The 23,158-nt window shown below is 39.6% G+C and overlaps 1 protein-coding gene across 1 annotated transcript in view; it reads right to left on the reverse strand.

Annotated features, from left to right (window-relative positions):
- The window catches only part of MRPS27 (mitochondrial ribosomal protein S27), a 52,501-nt gene that overhangs the window by 8,160 nt on the left and 21,183 nt on the right, over positions 1-23,158 (reverse strand). Inside the window, exons 4-8 of the mRNA XM_009327226.1 lie at positions 7,414-7,528; positions 6,826-6,904; positions 5,397-5,512; positions 2,436-2,538; positions 24-166 (exon numbers count right to left, since the gene is read on the reverse strand). Of these exons, the coding sequence (XP_009325501.1) occupies positions 24-166; positions 2,436-2,538; positions 5,397-5,512; positions 6,826-6,904; positions 7,414-7,528 (556 nt within the window). The remainder of the gene's footprint in view (positions 1-23; positions 167-2,435; positions 2,539-5,396; positions 5,513-6,825; positions 6,905-7,413; positions 7,529-23,158) is intronic.

Genomic DNA, 23,158 nt, shown 5'->3' on the forward strand with positions numbered 1-23,158 from the left:
CAGGTTATAGCCTTCATACTTACAGCTTCTTTGCAGATTTTGCTGTCCCCTGACAATGAAGCCACTTTCTCCATCACTTGCAAGGCTCTATTCAAGTATCCAGGTGTCCACATCAGTGGCATTAGATTGTATACAGCTCTTAGCCCTTTATTTAACTCCACTTTCCCTGTGATAAAAGAAATACTTTAGTGTTAATACTTCAACACTTGAGTCGTAACGGAATCCACACGGGTTGTCTCTGGTTTTTAGAACTGACAGCAAGTGTCTTGGCTTTTGGGGTAAGAACAACACACTCTTCTAGAAAGCTGCTCTGACAGAACCGCTATTACCTTATTTTATTAAGGTGCCTTCTTTTTGCCCAACTTCATGGCTATTACATGTTTGTTTCTGGTTCCTCCCCATTCCCCCTCCCCCCTCCCCTAGAAATTTTGTCCAGATGGAAAAGAGGAAAAGTGGTCAGGTTTTCTGATTGTCTGGCAGTTGTAACAGCAGCTCTGAGCAGGATGTCTGAAGATCTCAGACAAATGTCTCCTTAGCTTTTAGAGACTGACTGTGCAGCATGTGTGCAATAAATCTGAGGCTCTGGACTCACCTCTGTGGCCTTTAGGGTCCACTCACACATGTGTCATGGCCAGACTGTACGGTATTTACAGCACACACTCTGGCTAACTATACAGCTTAGTACCCCTATTTCTCCTGGAGCTTCCCGAGAGGAAATATGGGAGACCTGCCAAAATGAAATTTTGGTTCTTCATTTAGGACATTCTGTGCAACAACATCTTCACTGACTTTAGCAGGACCTGCGATGCACAGCACCACTGACAATGTGTCTTTTCTTCTGGTGGCAATTACTAGAGAATATGAAACTCCTACATAATACAGGAAATGTACATCACGTTGCAGTTGGTGAGTACTAATTTACAAAGATTGTCACTCTAAGGTTTTGATTTTGTCATTGTCAATGTAACAAATAATACCACTTCAGTGTAGCTTACGAGAGTTGTATCCAAGCTCTCACTCTAATTTGCACTCTGGCTATGACGACACAGAACTATGAAACATACCTTACTCTTCTTTACATGGAAGAGAACAGTTTAGGAAAAGCAAGGTAATAAGTGCACAGACAAAGCTTATGGACTATGGCTAATTAAAATAGCTGAGGTGCTTGAGGCCACTCTGTGCCCGTAGACATCTTTCACTCTCTCAGAGGTCGGTTCCATTAGTGTTGGCAAGACTGTGGAATATATGACATTAACAGTAAATAGCTTTTGATCTACTGAATGTCAATGTCATGGAACAAGTACTACTGCTCACAGACAACAGTGAAGTGCATTTTTGAAATATAGCCATCACTCAACCAATCTATATGACATAAAAAACACCCCAAACTGAATGCGAACTGGACAGCAAAGTCCCTATTTGTGTCAGTATCTCCACTGGATAACAAACTTCAGCTCTATGGAAAATCCTGCTTTGAAATTAATTTTCACATTTATACCCCTTTTTGACTGAAAATGATTTTTTTGTCTTACAGTCTTGATAAATCCAAATCAGCATCCTAACTCTTCCACTACACATCGTATTTTGAGGCCACATTTTAAGAACAAGTCCATTCTTTATTACCCTTAATAAATTCTAGAATAAAATATAATGCCATATATATAATATATAAAAATATAAAGTAATGGAACAACTGCATAATCATAAATTTTAAATTAATTCAAGTAAGTAATCATTTTGTAGAGAAGGACAAAACCTATCTGTACTATATTCCTCTAAAGGTTAGAGGAAATTCAAGAATTACCTACCCCATTGCCCATTCCCCTTCCCTCCAATTCTGGATATACTCTGATCTAACTGCTCTTTAATAATATAGCATATCATTAGCAGTGAAGACTCCTTAACAGATACAGGATAAAGGCACTGCTATCTGCTGTTCACAACAGAAACATTAACGTCACAGTGAGCAGTACATGTTATAAACATAGTGTTTTTCAGGCTGTGCTCTCTGAACTTCTTGAGGTTTAAGTATTATTTTAAGCAGCTCACTAACTAGAGTTAGTCAATAACCTTAAATTTGTGTTATGGAACTCTGTACTTTTGGTTTTTTTTTAAATTTGTTGGTCCACAAACAAGCCAACCCTACTGTTCTTTAAGAACGTCTTCTTTCTTTCAGCTGCCAATCCAAACCTGCAGGGAGCCCTAAAGGAGGTTCCGAAGCTGTCTGATAAAGGGCATACCATTCAAATCAGTACTACCCTCCAGGCTTTACGAAACAGATTCAGTCTTAACTCTGAAATTGTTCCTTCCACTATTTCTGCCTTTTTTTCTCTTAGCCTTCTCCTTGATTACATTTCAATAAAGCAAAGATGCCAATTTAATTCAGCCACTGAAGACAAGAGGGAAAAGATGACTGTGAAGGAGGTAAAACTTACCAAGGAATGCATAGCCATACAGCTGGGAGCTAAAACCCACAGTGCTTGTTTGCTTTAGGCCTGTAAGCACTAACGATGCTCCAAGATTTCTCTCCTCTTCCCACTGCAAATAATGTAAACTACGTAAGTGTTCCTTGACAAACATAAAATGGCAGCAGCCAAAGACAGCACACGTGGCTTTCATCGGATGTCTTAGCAATAAAGTAAAGAATCATTAAATGTGTCTAGTGTTCAGTATGTATATCCTGAGGAATAGTACACATTATACTGAGGAACGCCTCTTTTTTCCAGAAGACAGTAAAATGTGAGTGGTTGAGATTTTGCATGGAAGTCAGTCAGTGCATTTTCTTCACGACAGAGGTTTACATTGATTTACATTGGCCAACCTCTGTCTCCGTCCTGTATGTCCTACCACTTGCTTCAGGCTAACAATGTTGAAGAAAAAAATTACATGGCTTCTATACTAGAGCAGCCTTTTCTTTTAAGTATGTGTAAGATACATGGTCCACTATCCTTCACTAGAATAGGAAAATGCTGAGAGAAGAATATGCTGCTAATGGCTGCTTTGAGTCCAAAATCTGCACTGTGAAAAGAACATACGCAACTCACCAAGACCACTGTTACGCCCCAGGATTAAAAGTACAGCCATCTCTCCAGCAAGAGAGAAGTACCAGCTGTCTGAGCCAGACCACCAGTGATGGCTAAAGAAAGGCACCCAATCAGTAAGTACATTAAAACCACAAGAGTAGTGTGAATTTTGTTTTGCTATGGGATAGTACAGTACATTTTTCAAGACCAGAGAAGCACAAACATCAAGTATAAATGTCTCTTTACTGCAAGCAAAAGGAGCTGAACAACTCCCATTGCTAAGAAAATGAGGAAAAGGAAGCTACAAAAGGCAATAGATTGGAGGAAGTCTGACTCTCTAACACATGGTTTTTGTTGGCAGGGTACTTCACTGTCTTATTACCTTATGACCTGAAACAAATATCCCTGGTGAAAAGAGCAGCCTTCTGAAAAATTCCCTGAGGTACATAGAGTCTTAAAAAGCACAAAAGTTTGACCTTCTGGTTTAATGCATTATTCAGAGATGTCTTTTCAAGGTATGGCATTTTTTTGTGTCTCCATTCTGGTGCTACAAGAATTTGCATGTTATCATCTGAGGCAAAATACCATCACCTGACAGCCAGGCAAGGTATTTGCCTGACCCAGAATAAGGGACACAAGGAGATAGGGCTGTTTCGTGCTGAATTCAGCACTCCAGCTGAATGTTATAGGAAAATCAGATGAAACTGGAAAAACAGGGCTTTTAGCAATCTAGATTCTTTTGGGAGCTAGCCCATTTGGCTCCAAAGGCTGGAGGAACTCCAAGAACTTCTAACATTAACACCTTTGCAGTGGAAGGTAGCAATCATACTGACGGTTTGCAGCCGTCAAGGGGGAAACCTTCTGGGTAGAGCCAAGACCAGTCAGGATTTCAGTGGTGTTTACAACAGCAGAAAAATGGAAGCTCTCTATCACCACTGCTATACACACTAAGGACTAACATAGTCAGACTGCCCAAGATTCAGCTTTCAAAGTTAAAAAACATTTCATCAGGCTGCTGGACCCTAAGCTACAGCCAAGGGCCTGTCTGCAACAGGACACTAGCTGACCTGTCTCACACCTTGGGAAAAGGGAATGGGATTTTCAGGAGTAGCTGAGCAGATCTCATAACTCTGTCTACCCCCACTTCTTAAATCTAACACAGAAAATTGGTACTGAGCATTATGAGGTGTTGAATGGTAATCTGTATGGTGTATACATACAAAAATATGGCTTATTGCTGTCTTTGGATGGGGTTATTTCAAAATGCATATTAAACAAGTCACAGCTATATAACTGTGCTTGCCTTAAATGTATCGTATGTCCACACCACCCTTGCTTGCATATTGAGCTTTCATGAAATGCTACACATATTGACAAGTGCTTGTCTTCGCAGTGAGAATACACAAACATGAACAAACACAATGGGAAAATGAGATTTTGGTCCCTCTGCTTTTCATATACAAGTGATCAAGCATACTTGACTTCTAGGGAATGAAGGAAAATACAGAACAGGGCAAATGCACATCTGTTTTCTCTAGTGAAAACTGAAATTACAACCCAATTGAGTAAAACCTTAAGGCATCTGTAATATGCATTTTGGAAGATGCTTCATGTAAGACAAATAGAGGTTTCAAGCATTTTCCTTAAGGATGACAACATGCTATTGAAGGCTTGTGCCAAAATACATGAAAAGTAGCTGCCTAAAGTGATGGATATGGCTGAGCCCTTTGCTGATACCTAACTGAGCCCCTTCTGCAAAGGTAGAATAATGCCACTTCCAAGAGCCTGAACTGTCATGTTGGCCTCAAGCAAGCAAGATGAGAATAAGAAACCCCTAATCCTTGGAGACAGGAGAGATGTAATGAATTTAGTTTTAAAGCAAATACATACTAGAAACAATATACCCAAAGCCAAATGGGATAGTAAAAATCCTAGTGAAAATACTTTATAATTCTGCAACACCACCATTACCAAGCTCTAATGCTGAGTAATACTCACCTTAGCAGGGTCCTATACAATAGGTGACACAGGGTTTTTTTGTGTTAACTGATAGAACCCTCTTTGAACTGAACTGAAATGTCATTTCATAACCTTCCAATGGGCATATGTTACACCTGAAAATCCCAACACATCTTCCCTTTCAGAGAAAGGAGCAAAAGGGGTGACAAGTTATTTGATGGCTTTCATATTTTGTTGTTTCTTTTTTTTCTCTTTCTTCTGCAGTTGTAAAAATAATGAAAAAAATGGAGTATTTATTTTTTCCAGGTAAACTTAGGGGAAATAAAATATATTCAAGACTGCATGCCAAACTGACTGCATCATAACACTTAGAAACGGAGGGTTTGTGTATCATTTTGAGTGTGGTCAGCTTACCGTATGTTCAGACTTGGTTGCCAGGTACTGGTATAAAACATAGAGAGAAAGAAGCTGTGTTGAGAATTCATCAAAACTTTCTTGCAGCATGATCTCAGTTACTACTGACATAGCATCTATGGAGGAAAACAATACATAATCAGCAAGTGCGAATTTACACAGATCCCTTTTGCACCCACTCATGTTCACTGATACTTTATTGCTGTAATATGTTTTGAAATAGTTAGGGAGAAAGTTAAAGATTTCTTATGATTAGTAGTACAGAATTAGTCTTACTCGCTTGGGTTATTCAAACTCACTGCGAGAAGGAAGAATGGGCTGAATAGCACAAGACCACAGCAAAGCAGCTTTCCAAACTCATCTTAGCTCTACACTCCTCAGTTGGCTCTTCTCTGCTCAGCCCTTCACTCATTAACATTTTTTTAAAAAGTTTCTAAAAATGACTTCTTTGTTCTCGTGTTTAGATTACAAACAAGAGAAGACTGGCTTAAATTCACTGCCCTTAAGGTGACAGGAAAGTACAATGGAGCAGAAATGTTGTCCCAGATCACCCACAGCACTCACTGTATTCAGCAAACAGTGCTCTGGAGGAGCTCCACAGGGAGTTCCAGTGACAGTCCCTGTCAGGAAGGACAGTTTGTTAAAGAAAAGGCCTTGAGCCTGTCACAGAAAAGAAATACGGATGGAATAAGGAGGAATTCACAGATAGGGGGCTTTCAAAATAAAATAAATATATGTATTAATTTGCCATTTAGCAAAACCTTCATGATAAAAGCTACAGACAAGTCCTTGCAATTCTATTCTCCCTTTCAGTTATTTGTTTTACAAGAGGCTTATGCAAAGAAAAGCTCACTGCAAGTCTACAGTACCAGAAAACCTGCAGTGAAACGAAAACCTTAAATATTTGTCATCAAACATGAGAGGATTATTCATCTCCACACTTAAACAGTCAACAGTGAAAGCCAGGCACCTCAACATGGCAATTCAGCATAGCTGCCTCTCTCCAGTGACAGACAGAAAGTCTAGACAAACAGTTTAGATATGTAGCTTTTTGAAACGCTAAATGTAGGTAAGATGAACTCTACCAACATGCATTTCGATTCTTGTAACACTCTAATTGTCACTAATAAGCCCTATGATGTCATTAGCATGTAAGTCAGACTTGTAAAAACTGGAGAAGTTGGTTTACATTTGGAATGGGATTAATCACAGTAGAAACTGTGAATTGCACATTTCAAAATTATTATATAACGAATAAAAACCCAACAGAAATGAGATATAAACATGCAGAAAAGTAGTTTAAAGGAAGAAGGTGTGTTTTTAATGTGACTTCTGAGAAAATATGGCTAAAAGTTTTTAATTCAAAGAAAGGCTCTGCAGATTTAAGAGCATACAACTAAGGATGCAGAATTGGTACATATTTTCTTACCTTCATATTTCTTCTGCTTTATAAAACAATCCAACAGAATATTGAATGTAAAATTATCTGGGAAAATTCCATACTGAACCTGAAGAGAAGAAGGAAAAAAAAATCAGCGTGAAAATCTGCTGTTCAAATCTTCCCAAGCATAGCACTGCAGGTATCAGAAAGATCAGAACCATGGCATTGCATACTGTTGCAATGTGACAGTTAGGCAAGCAACACAAGGAGATTAGCACAGCTCCTGTGATGTAGGCCTTCTAACTTTTGATGTACTGGATTTGTTTAGACATTTTATCTGAGCCTTTGGGACCAGGAGGGGCACTGCCTATCAGGTTTTTACGCCCCTCCTGCATCTAGCATGTTTTGGACACCCACACTATTTAAAAACAAAAAGCTTCCTAGGAAAGAAGAGGAAATAAAAGCTGTAAAGAGCTTTAGCTAAAATTCAGGTGCAACATTAATTTTTGACAAGGAAATATCTGAACTTAAAACCACAGTCTACAGGACCTGGCTGCAATAGGAATTCCAGGTAAGCCACGCTTGTCTCAAAAAGCTGGTCAAATATATTCATGGCTTTTCCTTGTAAAAACTTACCTTGTTTTTTAATGTGTATAAGGCTTTGTCTTGTGCACCATATTTTAAGCACTGTCTGATCCAGCTATGTATGGTCCATTCTCTCAAGTACCAGCAATTTGGACTATGCCGAAACCTAAAGGAGGATAAACAGTTCAGGTAACAACATGACTCCTTGTTATCACAGAAACAAATTTTGTAATCAACAAACTGTAAGTTTCAGAACCCCCACCTTTCATGATCTCAAATATAAATCTGCCTGTATTTGACTTTGCAGTCAATCATTGCTCTCCAAAGAGCTCCAGCTAGCCCTTTCAAAAAACAAAACTTTGATATACTTTGATAGTGTGTACAAAGGGGGAATCTGACTTTTCACAAACGCATAGTATTTTAAACTTCTCACTTTCCAGAAAGACTACTGCTTTTCCCCTGAAAAGATGAATACCATAGAATAATAGCTTGGTATATTTATGAAGGCCAACTGAGATTGCTATAAACACTGTAGTACTTTTTAACTGTGTCCTTCTGATTGTATAACATTGTATTATTGCTGGTCTCGTCAAAGAGCAACACTGCTCCATGACTGACGGCATCAGCAAGTATCAGAATTACATCAAAATACAGCAGGGTCTGAACCTTTGGAGCTTGTGTAATCTGGTGTCTCCCACCCTCTCTAACTCATGCCTTACTTCAGCAACTTAAGCCTTCATTGCGCCTCAGCAAAGGCCATCCCTGGGCTGCTGCATGCTCCATTTTCATTTAGAAATGCTTCATCAGTGAGGTGTGCCTCATGCAAGGGGAAACTCTGCTAGAGAGCCCTCCCTCCCCTGCCCCCCTGCACTGGCTGCCTTGTTCCCGACAGATGTTTCTTCAACCTGTTCTGAGACACCTCATGCCATGGCTTCAGTAGTCTTCCCAAGCAACCTACTCCAGTGCTCAACCGATTTGTAAAATTAAATACTTTTAAGTTCAGCTTCTTTTATTTCACCCTTATTCAGACATATACACTTTGCTCTGTATTTGGAGAAGTGGTGACCAAAAGCATATGGAGCTTTACCTTTGGCAAAGACTCAAAAACCAATTATAAGTCCAGTGGTAGGAGCTGCTGCCTTGGGTCCTGGGCTGAATTTCATACCCTGGTGTGAAGAGATGCACGCAACTTTTCTCAATTCAAATTGTATGCATGAAAAATGGGCTCAGTCCCCAGCACAGAAGTGACTGCCACTTCCTGTTGAAAACATCGATGACTGAGCTGGGCTCATGTGCAGATGCTTGCAGCCTCAAGCCAAGCTGCAGCACCATTTAGAGGCAGGGTTGGCTCTTCCATCTGAGTGAGCATGCTTTCCAGAACATTTATCAGATTAACGTGGCCACCAACTCTCTTCCCCCTCAGTGAATCTCTGCGTATTGCATCCCACAGCTGAAAGCTACACAGTTGACCAAGCTTGGAAAAGTACTGCAGCCTAGAGAGCCTTCAGAATGCAGAAGACATCCGTGCCAAAAGACGAGCTGAACAACTACACAGAGTCTAAATATATGTTTTTGTAAGTGGCACATGAAATCTCCCCATTAAATCAGAATTTAACAGAAAAAGAAAAGCATGCTTTGAATATTAAATTACAAACATCCATTTTGTTGCACTAATTGCTTTCCATTTTCTTCCCTCTGGAGTTCAAATATTGGGAACAGCAAGAATGTATATTTGCTTTCATTAAAGTCCTGTTTCAATAATGCTTGTAGGAAGCATCAATTACAGGCATTTGGATTTAATCATATTTTGATGAAACAACTACCTAATTGCTACAGACTGTTTCACCAGCCATTTAAAACGGGTCAGAGCGCAACACCAGCACCCAGCAATAAAGCTGCCAGCATCTTTTGAAGTTGCTTCATTAAATGGTTAATATTGTTTCACAAGCAGAAAGCAACAGACTTGTCTTATAAAAACACAACACTGATGCTCTCAAAGACTTCGGCCTTTCTTTTGATACAATCTTTGGCATCCTTCCTACTAATTAGTTACACAGGAGGGAAGTGCAAACATTTAAAAAAAACCAACAACAAAACCCAATGGTTTTAATGGGTTTGAATATTCACCTTTTTGCAGAGCTGTACTTATTTTCTTGAGTATACCACAGTGAGAGAGAGCACTCCAATACCTCCTGCACCTTGGGAATGCTACAGCCTACTGTAATGGTGAAATGCTTCTGGGTTTCAAAGTCATATTGCACTTGGACAGTAAAAGGCCTAACAGGGATGCAATGCGGTCTAGAAACAGGATGAAACTGATCCTCCAACAACACAAGTTTCTGGAATCGATATGCACAAAATTCAGAGGCGTGTTATAAAAACTCTTTCAAAAAAATCTTCACATGAGCTTTGTAGGGCTGGGACTGATTTGAGTGTGTGTGTGTGCATGGACAACCACAGGATCTATCAGATAAAATTACTGTATGTTACTACTAAGATCTTTATGCTCAGACCAGGTCTCCACTGTGCTAGGTACTATGCAAATAAAAAGCAAACAGCTTCTCAGCCAAAGAATTTTCTAGCTAATTCTAATAATTAATTACAAAACAGTTGCCTGGGAATGAAGAGAGGGGACTGGTGCCAAATTTTTTCTGTCTCCATGTCAACAAGAATGCAATATGTATGCGTGTACACGATCCCTCAACACTACACACTTGCATTAATCCATGATGTGGTAGGAGAATCGGAAGTGAAAGGGAAACAGGTATGCTGCAATCTTTAATTGTTTCTGATCCATATAATGATGGGATGAGGTCTGTCTCTATTCTACCAGCTGAGAAGAGAAGCCAACCTAGACAAACCAACCAAATGTTGTGGCAGACATTTTTATCTGAAAGGGAGTCAGGGAAAAGAGGAGATGGCTGGTCATTTTTCAAGCATTAAAATCTTCCTCCTTCTCCTCCTCCTTTTCCATGAAACACAAAACAGGATATAATTAAGCAAGGCAATATGTTCAGGGACAGACGAAAAGACAGAAGGAAGCTAAAACTACAGAAAGCAGAGGATTCAGAGTGAATTAAATAAAGGAAGCCTCTAGCAATTGCTGTGTGTTTAATGGAAAGACCAGGAGGTTATCTTGCAGATGTCTGCTGCTGAAACTAATTTTTCTGCGAACTAAAAAAACCCTGAGAAGCACAAGATTCTTATAATGCGTTCAGAAAAGACAAGGAGAAGCATCCGTAACAGTATTAGGGGAGGTCCCTGTTGGTACACTTTAATGTTAATGGCTAAAGAATCAATATGGTCATCCTTCCAGTCACTGAACTGAGAACATCTATCCCCACAGGGAACAAGAAGAGGAGTATCTGTTAAACAAGAAGTTCCTGAAATATCAAGATCATTGTGAATCTAACAGCACACAGTGCAACAGTACTAGAATTCCCCTTATTTTGGAAAATTGTTCAAATGATGCAGTCCAGAAACTTGATTTTCATTAAACCATTGCTTTGTACTTGCAAAATAATTGTAATTTGGAAGAGATACAGTGAGTGCACAGCCTCAGTACAAGGCAACCAGAATATTTTTAGCTAAGCAAATGCACACCCTCTCCTGCTCACAAACTGGCTAGCACATTGGGCTAAGAATACATTTTTAGTTTACTAATTTGCTGCACAAGGCCCTACTGCTCATTATTTACAACAGTGCTGAAGTACTCATGCTGTGTTAAAGAAACTGAATAATGGAGAAGTTTATCAGATGCTGAGAGTGCTTTATGGAGTGCTCTACTAATACAGCAAGCATGACTTACTTCTGTTGGTGCCCTCCCACACTGCAGAAAAGCTGACTCGCTTCCCTTCTTTATTTATTTATTTTAAATGGTCTTTCAAATTTGTTTGGTGCCATCAAGTGGTCATGCACTCTTGTGCTGCTTTCACATACCTTGTATTCTCAAGGGAAGTAATACAGCAACCCTGAGAGCAAACAGAAGCACCAAGATGCTGGACTGCATTCTTTTCCCTAGGTTTGGTACAGGGGAGTTCATTGCTTTGGAGACAGTCACAAATGAGGAAGATGGTGAAGGAAAATTTGCTGGACTACAGAAGAGCAATTGCTGCATTAGTAATATACTACCAGAAATAGCTCTGCTGTACAGAGGGAAAGCCAGCTCAGCAGATCTAATTCTTTGCTAACCTGATCAGAAGCTCCCATTTTGCACCCTGTGGCTTTCTTAAGGGTCGATCCAACTCCTGGTACTGCCAGAGGCTATCCTTGTGCAATACACTATATTTTCTCCCCCCCCCCCCCCCCCCCCCCTAAACAGGAAGAAGTGTCCCCTTCCTTTCTCCAACTTTGTCTGACCTAGTGAGAAGGCATTTTGTAATTATCTATACATCCAGTGCACAGAACTGTTATGATCTCTTAGGCCTCCAGATTTCTTCAAAACTTTCTAAATTTCACCTGCATTTTGCTTTGCTAATTTTGCATTACCATACATAAACCCAATTCCTTAAATAAAACCTCTTATACTATGATGTTCTTCTCTGTTCTTATGCTTTAGAGATTCCTGTACCATCTTCTGCCGCCCTGCAAGGAAGGGGAGAAATTAACCACAGAAGGACACTGAGCAATCTCCATGAAAGAAATAATCTTTCATTATTTCTAACATACATCATTTAGATGTGTTATTGTGCTTTCCTCGGAGTTAAAACCAAAAAGGTTTCATATGTTGCTAGTCCTCTTGTAGGATCTAGTCCAGGAAAGGAAGGAACCTACCTAGTGGTAGTCACTGTAACAAATTTCTTCCACCTATACTTCAGATCCCTCTTACTTCTTTTAGAACTAGAGAGAAATACAGATTTGCACGTTCATTTGCTTTAATCAGGAGGGGAGAGTACCAGATTTCTTCTCATCCACTTAAAATTCTAAAAAGTCCTGAAGCAAAATGTAAGGAGACTTAAAATGAATAAATATCGTAAGAAATGTCTTTGCGAGCCAGGAAGAAGCTCTCTCAATGGAACGAATCCAAAGCGATTCCACATTTTACATAACTCATACAGGGCTGTGAAGCTCCTTGACAATGCCATGTTTTTTATTTCCCAGGCACATTTTTTAAGCTACAGTGCATAATGATCAAATGGATTCCAGGCAGGCTTAGCTTGGAAACTGGAAGGCTAAAGGAAACGTCACCCAAAACTCTCCCTTTGTTTGTCATTTCAAGCCACAGGCCTTGGGAAAAATCATCTGCATTTTAAATGGACCCAGAGGCGTTGCTCATGTGTCAGCGTCAAAGGCAAAAGCCCTGAAAAAAAATCTTTGTTGACTGAAATTTCCTTTTAAACATGAACAAAACTTTATTTTTCCATCTCTTCTCTGCCTGCAGCTTAGCCTACACCTTTGTATGCATCCTTTTAAAAATTTCACATAAAAACGTATCAGTCCTATAGGATATACCTCATGCATTAACTGCCTACACTCAAGCAAAAACAGAGGGAACACTTTCCTTCTGTGTTGAAATAAAAAACTCAACTAGCATACGTAGTATAAGAAATCAATTATCAAAAGCAGTAACAGGACACACTTAAAAAATTAGATGAGTCAACTATAACAGAGGATAGGCAAATGCTGAGGCAGAATTGTGCTCTTACACAAGAAGAGAAGCGGTTTGCAGACTCCCTGAAGAAAGCCCTACATTAAGCCCTTATTCTGTTTTATTTTTTATTGACTTTCCCTGATCTTTGATTTCAAACTAATTTACCTCTTGATTGCTTTGACCATAAAATTAATTCTTCTAAATTAGGCTCGCTCCACCTCCACGTGAATACACATTTCTTACACAGCGTCATCTGTTCAGGAGTTGCACAGAGCTCTAACACCACTGATGAATGCAGCCTCAAAACAGGCCTAAATGATCAGTTTTTAGATATTGAGGAACTACAGTACAGAAGCACAGTCAAACATCAAGGCTGAACAGGAGACTTAAAGAATACTTTTAGTATTGGATCGTGCTTTTCAGTTATACCACATTCAGCTTTTATTTCTGTCCACCCTGATGTTACAGGTTTACCTGTTTCTTAGCCTTCATGCTTGGTAAATGACCAGATCTGGGGGAGGAGATATTTTGGGTAGAAGTACATACTACGCAGTCATTTAGGAATTCTCAGGATATCACCCTGGTAACCACCGTCTCCTAACAACTGAAGGGACAGAATTTACCATTCAGTAGTCTCAGAGCAGCTATCACAGTGTTCAAAACCACACTCCTGCACAGAAAACTCAGCTTTGCAAAGTCTCTTTCTAACAATGACTATCACATACAGCAATCAACCATGTAGTGGCTAGGACCTAGTTTATCCTTTACTGACCTAGCTACTTTGACAGCATTAGAGTTGATTAACAAATGACAAGCTGAATTTCTGATACAACAAGCATTTCTGCCAATTGTTGTCAATCTCTTGTATCACTAAATGCTCTTCCTTTTGATGGATTTAGGGCACCTTTGTGAGTAAAACACAAGGGACAGCCTTATTATGTTAGAAAGAAAAAATAGTATCATCAAATAGTTGCAAAATCCTACATAAATGTTATAAATTTCAAAAAAAAAGTATGAATGAAGAAGCAGTTTACAGCAGCACAAAAGAAATGCCTTGCTTATACATAAATAGACATAAGAACCACCACAAAAGACACAGTGACAGCAACAGATCCAGAGCCTACAGCGAAGTTTAAAGCAGTTTATTGGGATTCCTGGCTCTGAAAAGTACCTGAATTATTTATCTATCCTTCCATCCACAAGCAGTGAACATAACAGAACTGGAGTGGAGCAGCTCTTCCAACCTTCTGCCATCAGGTTACGCCAGGCAGCCTTGAACCTCTCTAGAATCATTTGCAAAGCACACAGAGGAGGAATCCTTCAGACAACGTGATCAACTTAAGTATTCCGCGGGCTCGCCTTGAAAGCCTTGAACCTTTATACTAATCAGTTCAAAATCAGACTGAAAAAGCAAAGCCCAAGCACAAACAACATACTGCTTCTCAGTACACTCTTTGTCCCTGGGAAAACTCTTCCAGGCTGTTAAATCCATTTCCTAAAAAGCTCCCCTAGCCATGTAGATTCAAAATACTCCCGAACTATGCACTCCCTGACAGCACACCAATGGAAGTTCACTTCTCAAAAGAACATGAGTCAGGATTTCTTCTGTATCAGCTTGGTTGAAGGTGCTTTGTATGCCTCAACCTGACATAATAGGACATCAGTCACGGGGCTTGCCTAGCTAGAAACTAAAGGTCTTAACATTTAAAAATCCAGTATCAACATGGTTCCTTGTTCTAAGCATAATATTTACACAAGATAGGTTAAAGGAAAGGTTGCCAGCTAGCTCACTAAAGCTAAAACTGGCCATTTGGGGATCCCCAGTGTGACTGGTAGAGAAAATAACATTGCGATGGTACAAATATTGCTACTGAGAAAAGGTGGTGGTGCCCAGTTTAGTTTCATGCAGAAAATAAAACCGGGTCATTTTATTGACATTCAGAAGTTTTATTCCAAATGTGAACTACGAAACAAGCAACCCCCCTTTTTGGCTTTAATCCTTTATGGTCAAGACAGAATGATGAGGTGAACAGCATGGGAGATTTGCTTCATTTCTTGTTGCTTATAGATATATCCCCAATGAAAGAAACAAAATAAACAGACACTTTAATATAGCATTTATATTCTTCTCCTCCTCCTAGTATAATAGAGTGCCTTGTTACCCAACACGTTCCACCTCTCCCACTCCTTTTGGAAAAGACAGGCAGGAAAATCAGATTTTCTTGTCACACACATAAAGAATCCATACTACTTTCACCATAAAGCTGAAATTCACTCAAAGAGCAACAGTTAACAAGAAAAAGGAAAAGTCTTGTCATAATAATAACAATAATAAAAAGCCCAACTTTTCCCCAAACTATTGACTGTAAAGGACACAGCTCCTAGAATTTCTCTCTATTAAAAATACTTCTCGGCTTACAGTTGAAATGACTGGTTTCGAATATAAATGCCATTAATAATCCAGTTACTGCATAGAGAATGTCATAGGCTAAGGAAAACATGGGAAATGATGGGATGAGCTGTTGCTATAGTGATTCTGATAAGATACTCTCTAATGCCTTTCCTTGTCCCCATGCAACCACAATAAAAGTCCAATTTAAAACCAACTCTTACATTAATTATATCTTTTCCTGGTTATCCTGGCATACAATAACATACAGAGAGAAATTAAGAACCGTACAACACACCACATTTCTTGCTTTGGGGAGATTCTTGAATCTCAGCAATTTCTAAGTGTGTCAGGCTAAAACTTGCTGTATTAAAGCTCAACGAAGGGTCAGTTCTGCTGGAATCTTTACTCGTGTCTCCAAAAACTGATTAACACAAAGGCTGTAAAAAATGGCATATATAAGTAAAGTACTGGTTTGACTGTTACTATTTTACTAGCCCAGCTATGCCTGTCATTACTTCAATTAATTCTCCAACTGTCTGAAAGCTGGTACACAAGTTATTGCCTAGATTAATTTTTCAAAATGAAAAAGAAATGTTTGTGAAAGCCCGTTCATAATTCGTAATTGCTGAAATCACCTTTGTACCTGGTTCACTCTGCAGAGTGAGAGAGATCCCCTGCTAAAGACTGCCAGAAAGTCAGTCTCTAGTAGAAAGCCAGTTCCCACTAGCTGCATGGAAGTAAGTTTAAAAACTTCTGGGTACCAAATAGTACTTATGTCACTGGCTTTCTTCAACCAGGGCTATCTGTAAGATGATGTTATTTTAGGGAATAAATTGCTTCAAAGCTAGTTAGATGTTTCATTTTGATGAAACATCAACTTTGATGTTTAGAAAGCCGGTTCCCACTAGCTGCATGGAAGTTTACTTCCCACTAGCTTACTTGGAAGTAAGTTTAAAACCTTCTGGGTACCAAATAGTACTTATGTCACTGGCTTTCTTCAGCCAGGGCTATCTGTAAGATTATGTTATTTTAGTGAATAAATTGCTTCAAAGCTAGTTAGATGTTTCATTTTGATGAAACATCAACTTTGATGTTAATGATTCTGTGATTCTATGTGAGGTGGGTATCGGTCTCTTCTCCCAAGTAACTGGCGATAGGATGAGAGGAAATGGCCTCAAGTTGTGCCAGGGGAGGTTTAGATTGGATGTGAGGAAAAATTTCTTTACTGAAAGAGTGGTTAAACATTGGAAGAGGCTGGCCAGGGGGGGGGTTGAGTCACCATCCCTGGAAGTATTTAAAAAACGGGTAGATGAGGCGCTCAGGGACATGGTTTAGTGGGCATGGTGGTGTTGGGTTGACGGTTGGACTCGATGATCTTGGAGGTCTCTTCCAACCTTAATGATTCTATGATTCCATGATTCTATTTTAAAAAATAAATAAATGACTTCAGATGCTTTAGAAAACCTCCACCTCTTAGCCATCAACTATTACAGGGATGCCACTGCGAAGCCTGCGTTCCAGTAACCATTAATCAAACTGGACAGAGACATGGCACCAAAGGCTTTCCAAGCTGACAAGACAGCAACTCCAAGTTTTATAACAGTTCATTCAGTATCAGAGGGAACTGAATCAGAGTTAGGACCAACGTTCTGGAGTTTCTGCCTTCTAGCACTAAGCTTAAACTATGACAGTACACACCTTTTCACATTATATTAAAAAGGAACACTTTACAGGTATACATAAAAAACGCTGTCAACAAAAGCCAATAATGACTTCTTATTTTAGAGCAGGAAAAAAACCCAGCCTCTAACTAGACATTGCTACTACAGTATTTCCAAACAGCAACTTTTTAACAGTGCCTAATATACAGCCTAAATTCAACCTGAGACAAAATTAACATAATGTTGTCAGAGACCTAATTCACTGGTAGCTGAAGTCCACATTGTAATGATGTTGCATTTTCCATTTATTCTACTCAAATTCTTTATGCTTCACAAAGTATCTCCCACAAATACATCACTCACTAGCTTCAAACTACTGTAACGTTACACCCACTGACACAACCCTTGACACTTTTCAGTTTGATCACAGTTGAACTTGCACAGATTACAAGTGATGTATTCCTCTAGCTTGAGTATCAAAGGTTGCAATACAGAAACATATGAGCCAAACCGCTTGTTGTTCAGTTTCACACCACATGCAACCTAAGCAAAAAGAAGGTGCTGGCAAGAGAGTGCTGCAGGAATACAAATACTGAATGGATCTTAGTAGCCAACTTAAGCAAGGGAAGAGCGAAACCTTATATTTGCTGCCAAATGCTTCAAAAACTGGATTTGCACAGTTCAGGTTTCACCTTTTCAGATTTGCTGCCGTAGTCCCACAGTTCAAGTTAACCTAATTTTGACCTACTACCTGTGCCCTTTTCATTCTTCACTGCTAGAGTCTGATTTCCTTGTGCACTGCTGTCCTTCTGCACCCCACAAGCAAAGGTGAGGCAGAGCTACATAATAACCTGTCAAGGTAAACAAATAAGGTTTTCATATTAAGCATAAACACCTGCAACAGAAGGGACAAAACACCTGATGCTCACCTCTAGTTTCAGCCACAGCTGCTGTCAAAAAGGCAACCATTTCCAAAAAGTAAACCATAGGTGCATAGCCAGATCTTGTCTACCAGGCAGTCCACCATGAATCCATCTACATTTCATATCATGTCTCAATGAGCAACAGCTTATTGATATTTTTTTGTTCTTCCAACCATGCATTTTCCTGAGAAAAATATTTTTAGCAATGAAAAACAAAAATCCTTGAGTCCTTCATGATACATTTTTAACTGTTCCCTAACTACAGTAAGTTACCCAATCACAGCACTTCAGAGGCTAACTTCCAGTTAGCATATCTCTTAGTGTATCTAAGTTCTTCCAAGCCCAGTGGGACAGAAATGTCCTTTATTCCATTTCGTATGATGTCAAGCACATGGACCAGTAAGCACATCAAGGATAAACATGGCAAAACTGACTCAAGCATTTTGTCAGGCAGTTTGAAATTTGTGGGCTCTTACCAGCTTTGTGATTATTTTACTGTTATTCTTTTCAGAAAGATACTGTACCATCAGATCTGTTATTTAAAGAGAGAGACAGTAGGTACCTCACTTTAAGTACTGCATGTACTGTAGGACAAATGTTCCCTTGCGTAGGTAGGTACAAGCTGCACAGTAAAATGAGGTTGTGCTACTCAAAACAGGCAGAGGATTTCAAAATGCAAAGGGATGTTTTGTTCCTCCCCTTTTGAGACAGAAATACAGCAAGACTATTAGTTATAAATATAACCCACTACTGTCTTTGCTTCTGCTGATGAGCATCAGTGCATGATGCAAGGCCCTGCCACTTTGCCTTGCTGCAGTGGCCTACTGAGATCTTGTGTTCAGGCTCTGAACTGACATTTGCAAGCATCCAGTTCTCCAAGGCACTCACAGTATAGGAGGCTTATACATGTCATGTTACCCACTGCACAGGAGAACAGAGAAGACAGAAGAGGGGGGAAAACACCACAACTATGTGCAATTATGTACCGGATGTGTTTCAGCCTGGCTTTTTTTGCTTTATTCCTCCAAAGAATCATGACTTTCAAAACAACACAATAGTATCTACATAAGATGAACTTGCTGCTTTATGATTTAATCCGGACAACGGAAACTGCCAAAAGGGGTGATCGCTGCAGGACAGTAACTTCAATGGAACACAAAAAAATAAACCCCTGCGCAGAGAAAGAGGAGTGTACCACTCCTGCTACAAATGCTCCTCTGTCATGCTCTCACAGTAGCTGCTATACTTTGTCCACCCCCAGTTACAAGCACCAGCAACCAGTCTGGTTTGTCAGAGCTTTGGCACAGGCAGTGTAGGCAAGGGAGGGGGGTGGATTGTCCATTTTACTCCCAGCTGTCTGCTGCCAGTGACCATCTATTTTGCTTGTGGTCGGATTTAGCCTTGCTCTGCTGAGTCCCTAATGGAACTAAGTAGAAAGTGGCTGATTACACTGAAGAACGGAGTATTTTTTCCCTTTGTTAAATGAAAACAGTAGTGAAAGAAGAGAGATCAGAATTAAATAAATGACAATTTAAAGAGGATGATCGTAAGGATGACTTTAGAGATTAAAGCCAGCTTTATATCCACACCAATTCCTGGAAGAGGATATTACTCATAAAGGTGCAAATCTGCTTGCAAAGCCAGTTGCCAATATCTGTGCACTTTCAGCTTGACAAGCTCTACAGTGAAGGGGGAGGGGGGGCGGGAATCCAAATCCCCATTCATTTTTCAGCAAGAAAAAGAAGGAATGTTTATTGTATCTACATTTACAGCAGAGAAAACAGGAGTTTCTACCAGCTGCTCTCTTGTATACCCACTTCCAATTTTAAGAACAAATCCAAGAAAGCTGTTGGCTGTTTAAATGCTCCCTGAAGTAGATCCTGATCCTCACCTGGTCCAAAGAGACAACACATGGTTCCCCCAGCTACAACAGACCTGCCTCAATCTGCCGAGGACCTGGCACACCACACACGCGCATGGATCATTAATTAGACTGAAGCTGGGAGGCAAGGACAACTCCAGCACCTTTCAAGGATGTGCAGCCCAGCGTCCCACAAAATCTCATCAGGGTGGTGAAGATGGAAACCAACTGCTGAGAGCTGCTGCAGCGTTATTCCTGAAATGACCAACTCCACATTTAACAGAGCTGCTCAGGCTTTCAAACTGATGTTCAAAAGGGAGAGAAGGAGGCAGAGCTGAAAAGGCTGGGGTCATTCTCCTTCAGGGACAGCGGACATGCTAGGATTTTAGGAAATAGGTAAGGGGATATCATCAGCTGATAGGAGGGGCTTGGGATTCCATCTAAGCTTCCCCCGCCCCATCCTGTCCTAACTGCTCCCCCCCACCGAGATTATTCTGCCTAAGAACCAAAGATTTACCAAGTAAAGGACAGAAATAGAAAAAGAGGTAATGGGGACTCTGCCAGAAGGAACAGTCGCAGGTAGCTGAGCAAGGTGACTGGAGTGCTTGGTACAGAGGAGCACTGAAAATGCAGCTGGCCTCATTCCAGCAGACAGTATAGATAATGTTATCTGGAGCATGCAGCTTTAAAAATAGCTCACTATTAAAGCAACATTAAAACAACAACAACAACAAAAAAAAACCCAACCCAAAAAAGGCACCCTGAACAACCATTTTTTTCACTTTGCTACTGGACATCTTACATTCAGAAAGTTGCACTTTAATTTCCCATTTCTGGAAAACAAAGAGAGAGAGTAATAATCTCAGAAATCACTCCAGGAAAATGTTAAAAGTATAACCTTTGTTTATCAGTACCTCTATTCAATTACAGCAAAGCATTGTTTTGTGGGTCTGTTTGCAATACAAGCTTCTTCTCCCCGTAGGGAGTAGAACACATTTTTCACAGGCACGAATGTATATGCAGAAATAAGCAGCCATACAAGTTGAATAAATGTACCTGCTTATTTTCATTTTTGTTCCTGCACTCTAATGTTTTTGGACATTTCTGAAGAAGATGGAAGTATTTAGAAAAAATGAACCATTGGAATCAAGCAACGTAAGCTGGCTCTCCAGATTTATTACTGGGGCCAATAAGAAATCTACAGCCTGATGGATATAATCAGATAATTTTCTAAATATCTCGATTGTTGACCAAACATTTTCAGTCCTACGAAAGCATAACATCCATTTCTGTAGATAAAAACAGCCAGCTATTTGAAAATTAACATTCCCAATCATTTATAAGCTAAAGAAAGATGTATGCTAAAGTAGGCCTCTCTCTTCCCTGTCACAGTAATTTTGATTCTGTTATAACCATTTTGTCTATAATGGTGTCTAATAGAACAACAGAAGATCAGATCTATACCTGTGGTACATTATTTCATCCCTTATCATGGTCACCTTAATGTTCTTTCCATTTCCAAAGGCTTTTACCTTGTGGAACCTGCATCACGTGCTGTTACTACATACTATGCAGCAACATCCATCAAAACCACCGATATTCTCAGAGCACAACACAATAGATACTCTACTGGATCATATTACTGAGTTGAATGTCTTCACTGCTACCAACAAAGCACAGAACACTTTCCTTGACTACTAGGAAGTCCAGTAACATGGTGTAGGTCTTTTTTACGTGCTTGATCAGACTGTGTTCATCTTACATGCTCTGTGGAACACAGAAAGCTTATATACAACGATTTGTTTAAAATTAAGATCATATGGATTTTTCCTTGTATACAGTAAAATGAAGGGAAGTTCTCACTGAAAATGCATGAGCCTTGTATTTCATACGTTGGCTGAGGTAACACAGGAGAAAGTATTTTAGTGCCTTTGTCCTTCTCTCCATCAGTCTACACTATAAAACCAGCGCATGACTTGCCATCATTCAACCGTACTGATGATCTTCAATAAAGGTGGTGCAGAACGGGAATTCTCATGCAGTGGAATATCAGAGAGACGCTTTGGTTCCAGCTCTCCTTCCACGTACCCTGTGAGAGCTGATACTGTTTCCATGGTAGAAAACTAACAGTGTCATGAAACTGTCTGTACAGGTATTATTAGCACTCATAGTCTCCTGGTGAAACTTTCCTTCAAACATTGTAAATGAAAAAAAAAATCAACAGAAAGACAGATAGACACAAATCCCTTTCCGTGCTAACCTACAGTGTAATATGGCCTGGAATGTTTCAAAACAATTCACATTTTTAGTGGAATTCCAGTCCCACTTTCTTAGAGAAAACAATTAAAACAGAAAATCCTAAGTAAACCCAGGTAAGTGGTTCCACTTTACAACATGTACATTCAACCCAAGATGTATTTTCAACATAACAGCTGTGGCAGGCTATGCAACTCCTATACCCAACATCAGGATACCAGAGAGCCAACACTACTCTCTGCGTATCTCTCCTCTCCAGCTCCTAACTTAAATTTTTCCAGAATAAAACTGACAAAGTCAAAACAATGTCCAAGCTCTAAATACTCATCCTGTTCTTAAAAATCCCTTTTCAATAAAATATTTGTCCTCATCTTATCAGAAGCTCATCCACAGTTGCTTGCACAGTCTATCTAAGCCATGAACACCCTCATTCACCCCATAGAAAACCATTGCTAGTGGCAACAAATCAATACCATAACTTATCTCACAAATTGCCTTTACTCTCTCTTTTACTACTGATTACAGTAGCGTAATCACAACCACTGACATTCCTAAGAAATTTTCTGCCTGATCTGGAAGCCCTTTGACTTTGTACTTATTCCTGTGTCTTTTGACATTTAAACCGTTCAGCATTTTGAGTACACACTGGTTGCAGTACCACAAAAAACTGTATTTCCCAAAGTAGAGGATAAATGCTCTTCCATTTGTAGACTATTTTGTTATTTTATACATGATGTGTGAAGATAGATGAAGTTAAAATGGCCTAATGTTTTCATTTGAATGGCTACCCCCACTTTTGCTCACACCACAATCCAGTGGTACTCAGCAGTGTGACTCAGTAAGTCAAAGCTAACAAAAAATTATCAGAATTTCTATTTGAAATAAACTGCTCACACACACACACCAAACTCAACAATTTGCATTAAATATCTTTTTTTTCCTCAAGAAACATAGATTTTACAGCTAATTTTACCAGCAGGATACCGCAGACTAGAGAAAGTTACTAGCTAAGCAACTGAACCCAGTATTTTTAATGACTGTTGCCCCTTCTACAGCTGCAATCATAATATATCCCTTGTTCTCCTATGTTATGTTTAGTTCAGCTCAACAATG

The sequence above is a fragment of the Pygoscelis adeliae genome, unplaced genomic scaffold (assembly GCF_000699105.1).
Source record: "Pygoscelis adeliae isolate BGI_AS28 unplaced genomic scaffold, ASM69910v1 Scaffold26, whole genome shotgun sequence".
NCBI lineage: Eukaryota > Metazoa > Chordata > Aves > Sphenisciformes > Spheniscidae > Pygoscelis > Pygoscelis adeliae.